Genomic DNA, 3,995 nt, shown 5'->3' on the forward strand with positions numbered 1-3,995 from the left:
TACACATTTTTGACTGGTACTGTATGCATACTGCATGGATGATATTTGTTCTATTTTCATTTGTGTAACTACTTGTTTTGAAAGACAAGGCAGAAAACAAAACCCTAATAGATACACTGGGGTATGTTTTCAGGGACATGTAAGGAAAACACAGCACAGAATATCAGTGGCTTTTTTTCATTTGACAGTAATTTCCCAGCCGCGTCCTTGCATATCCTCCCCCATTTTCTGACTTCACCATCTTTCTCTCTCTCTCTTTCTCTGTGATTGGATGAGAGGTCTGATGACACATCAGAGGCAGGGGAGGTAGGACTATAAAACCTCTGCTCTGCCTCTACTCAGACACACAGACGATCTCGCTCCCTTCTGAGCTTCTCTAAACAGATATTTTACCACCACCCGACCGAAACACCACTCCTACCAGCTTCAACCTGCTACTATGTGTAAAGGACTAGCATCGCTGCCTACCTGCTGCCTGGAAAGGTACATGAAGCTTAATACAAACACCAACTGGGCTGATCTTAATGGATTTGGATTACTGGATTACCATGAACAAAGCATTGCTGTTTTATCCTTTTGCATCTGCACATGCAAAAGCATTTTAGAAGCTAAAAGAGTTTTAGATTTTGTTAAATTTGTATTAATCGTGAATTCATGCTATTACTAAAGTGTCAGAGAGTTTGTATTTCAGGTGAAACATTTATCTAACCTGTTGTCTTTTTCTGACAGGGCTAAGGAGCTGAAAGCAAGGCTGGGAAGCCTTTTGCAAAAACCTGATTGGAGTCTATCCTGCTGCAAAATCGGCAAAAATAAGTAAGCATCTCATATACTACTTAGGCTATTATTACAGCGTACACTTAAACATGCACTATGTTGTGGATTGAAATTCAAGGTTTAATCTAACAATGCTTCATCTGTTTTCAGGCCAACCCTGGAAGAATGCCGTAGGTGGAAAGAATCCTTTGAAAAACTCCTGTCCAGCAAATGTAAGTTTAACATTTCTGTATTTTTAATTATTTCAGACAAGTACAAATGCAAGTAAAACACATTCTGTAGACACAGTTGCAGACACGTGCAGCCCCCTGCACGTTCTTTGTGAATCATTAGTAATCAAATTTCCTCTCTTTCCACAGATGGACTGTGTGCCTTCACATCCTTCCTGATGTCTGAGTTCAGCGAGGAGAACGTTGCATTCTACTTTGCCTGTGAAGATTACAGGAATACCAAGTCTGTTGCCAAACTACCTGCGAAAGCCCAGAAGATCTATGATGAATTCATCGGCAGTGATGCTCCCCGGGAGGTAAATAAACACCATATGTCAAAAATCAATTTAAATCTGAATCTTACAGTTTAGATGTGGTCCAAGAAATGTTCTGTCTTTTAAAAAAATATATATATGCAATACTACCTATCATTAAAGCACAAATTGTTTTGGATTAGGGTTAAGGTTAGGGTTAGGGTTCTTCCATACAATACTGTACGGTTGTGATAATGTCACTGCCCTCTCCAAACGCTGAGCAAAACAAACACTAAGACTAATCTGATTCTGTCTTTTTTTCCCCAGATCAACATTGACCATGAAACGCGAGACATCACAAAAGCCAACATGCTGGAACTGTCACCTTCTTGTTTTGACCAGGCCCAACACAAAATCTACATGCTCATGGCCAAAGACTGCTACCCCCGATTCCTGCGCTCTCCAGTTTACAGGGATCTGGTCTGCCAAGCCAAACCGAGCACCAAGGTTACCAAGCAGCCCCAGCAGGAGAAGAAGGCGTGAAATCTCTCCGTGAGCTGATTGCGGATTGCTAGTGGCCGCAATAAGGGTTAAAACAAGAGAGGCATGGCTTTAAGTGCTGCATCAAGAAGCTGGACGCGGGTGCAGACACAGATACTGTCATGATGGCAGCAGTGGATGGGCATATCTGTAAAAGCTCTCTCTACTAAGTAAAGATAAAAGTCAAGGGGAAAGGAGAGTAATGGAAAAGTTGGAGGTTGATGCCTTAAGAGGACTGAATCCAGGTGGATGCTGGACAGTAAAGTCAGATGAAAGTTTAACAGACTTATTGACAATCAAACACGAGAGCAGTGGAAAAAGCACTTTTCTTTGCCATTAGGCAAACATTTGTGGTTGTGACGTGCAACGTCTCTCTGTTAAAGTCGTATACACTGTTTGTCAACAGGCATGTTCTTTATGATTTTGTATTTATTTGTATTTATTTGCCTGAAAGATATCTGTTGCATTTTTACAGAATAAAAACTAAACCAATGTGCAATATAATGTTATAATATTTATATCACCTTTGTCTTTTTTACATACCAGTAAATAAACTAAATTATTTGAAAAAAAACAAAACTGTTATGTCCTTATTGAACAAGATTGTGGTTTTAAATATGTTTTATGTTTGGGGTCGCTGAGCAGAGTCGCATGCTTGCACAGAAACATTTAACAAACATTTTAAGCTTTCACCAAGGGTATCACAGTTACCCCTCTGACAGAGAGAAAACATTGTAAACATACAGCATGGTCAATAGAAGTAGAGCAAATACCACACTGCAGGTTTAGTGTTTCTACATTATCTGATATAAAAATGACACTGATATGTTTGTTTTCTGCAGCTGATGTTGTGCAGAGCTGTTATTCACCTAGGAAACAAGCTCTCCCCTGTGATATTAAGGACTCAGACAATGACAACATCCGACTGCTAAGCGCTTTTGTCCATATCGTGTGAAAGAGAAAGAGCTTTCTAGCAAACAGGAAGCTCAACAAGATAATATGACAGCATTAACGTAACAGGGAGGGTTATAAAACTTTATTATTGCCTTAGCAACTGTTTGCACTAGCCATCAACTTCAGGTAATAAATGACAGCAAAGCTGCTATGAGGCTCGAGCACCAACCAAGCATTCAGAAACCACATCCCAAGCCCATAATACAGAGGGATAGTACAAACCCCCCCAAAGCATGCAGTTAGGTAATAATGACATTCATAGTACTGATAATGCTGGTTATCTAATTTGTTCTCATTAAAATGTTAACTATTCCCAGTGTGATTGCCCAATACAGTGTATTTCACAAGCAGGTAGAGAACACATTGTGGCTGAATGTCTACTTTGTGTATTCAGATGTCATCAGTGTAGAGTGGAGGCAGTGTCAGGTGGAGAACAGCTGGCCCTGAGGCCTGCTGCATATGAACATCTCATAATGCTGCTTCCCTCTCTATAGTAACCCCCTGACATTTCTATCTCCATCTAAGCATTGCAATGACCATATGTGAAGCTGGTTTTGTAAGTTTGGCCATATTGTGGCGATCCAATTCAATTCAATTCCATTTTTATTATCATGACCCAATGTGCAGGCACATAATAATATAACGTTTTCAAGCCTGGGTTTATTTTACAAATGGGGATTTTTTTTTAATCCAAAATTTTACCCAATCACTTGAAAGATGAAACTGAGCTTACTGACATATTGACTATGATAATGTATAACCTGGGTGTGCATAACTGTTGAGTATGAAAGGACAATGCTGTCAACCCAGTAGCACAGCAGTGCCTGAATAAGTCACAACATTTTCAAACTAATATATTTCATTTGGAAGGTGTTGTTTTTTTGCCTGCACCACATTTAAATCACTGTTAAGCAATAATTATGTTGATTGGGGTTACGCTGTGGTTCAGGTTTGGTTGGGTTTAGGCACCAAACTCACTTGGTTAGAGAAAGATAACGGTTTGGGTTAAAGTCATCACTTGGAGGTTGGAAGCAGAAAGCAAACAGAGGTCTACTAAATCCACTTTTTTCAAGTTAGGATCTATCCATCCACCCAGCTTGCTACATCCGAATATGGAAATGTGTCCCCTTATATAGACATTATCTCAACTCTACCACTTGACAGTCTCTGCTGCGATACTTAATTGGAATAACAGCAAGGTCTATTTAATGTTGTGGTAACAACTTCAGAGCTTTTTGAGATGGTTTAACAGTAGATTAAGATT

General features: G+C 39.6%; 1 protein-coding gene across 1 annotated transcript; it reads left to right on the top strand.

Annotated features, from left to right (window-relative positions):
- Positions 1 to 439: 439 nt before the first annotated feature.
- rgs16 (regulator of G protein signaling 16) lies at positions 440 to 1,780 on the top strand. The gene is made up of 5 exons (XM_062424858.1): positions 440 to 483; positions 730 to 813; positions 925 to 986; positions 1,134 to 1,300; positions 1,565 to 1,780. Exons 1-5 carry the CDS (start codon positions 440 to 442, stop codon positions 1,778 to 1,780), a joined length of 573 nt encoding a protein of 190 aa, XP_062280842.1.
- Positions 1,781 to 3,995: the final 2,215 nt, after the last annotated feature.

Source organism: Scomber scombrus, chromosome 8 (genome assembly GCF_963691925.1).
Source record: "Scomber scombrus chromosome 8, fScoSco1.1, whole genome shotgun sequence".
Lineage (NCBI taxonomy): Eukaryota > Metazoa > Chordata > Actinopteri > Scombriformes > Scombridae > Scomber > Scomber scombrus.

Excerpts from the sequence above, each read along its gene's own strand:
- rgs16 (XM_062424858.1), top strand. The coding sequence starts at position 440 with ATGTGTAAAGGACTAGCATCGCTGCCTACCTGCTGCCTGGAAAG. Across the intron at positions 484-729 it reads CCTACCTGCTGCCTGGAAAG|GGCTAAGGAGCTGAAAGCAA; the intron begins GTACATGAAGCT and ends TTTTTCTGACAG. Across the intron at positions 814-924 it reads TGCAAAATCGGCAAAAATAA|GCCAACCCTGGAAGAATGCC; the intron begins GTAAGCATCTCA and ends ATCTGTTTTCAG.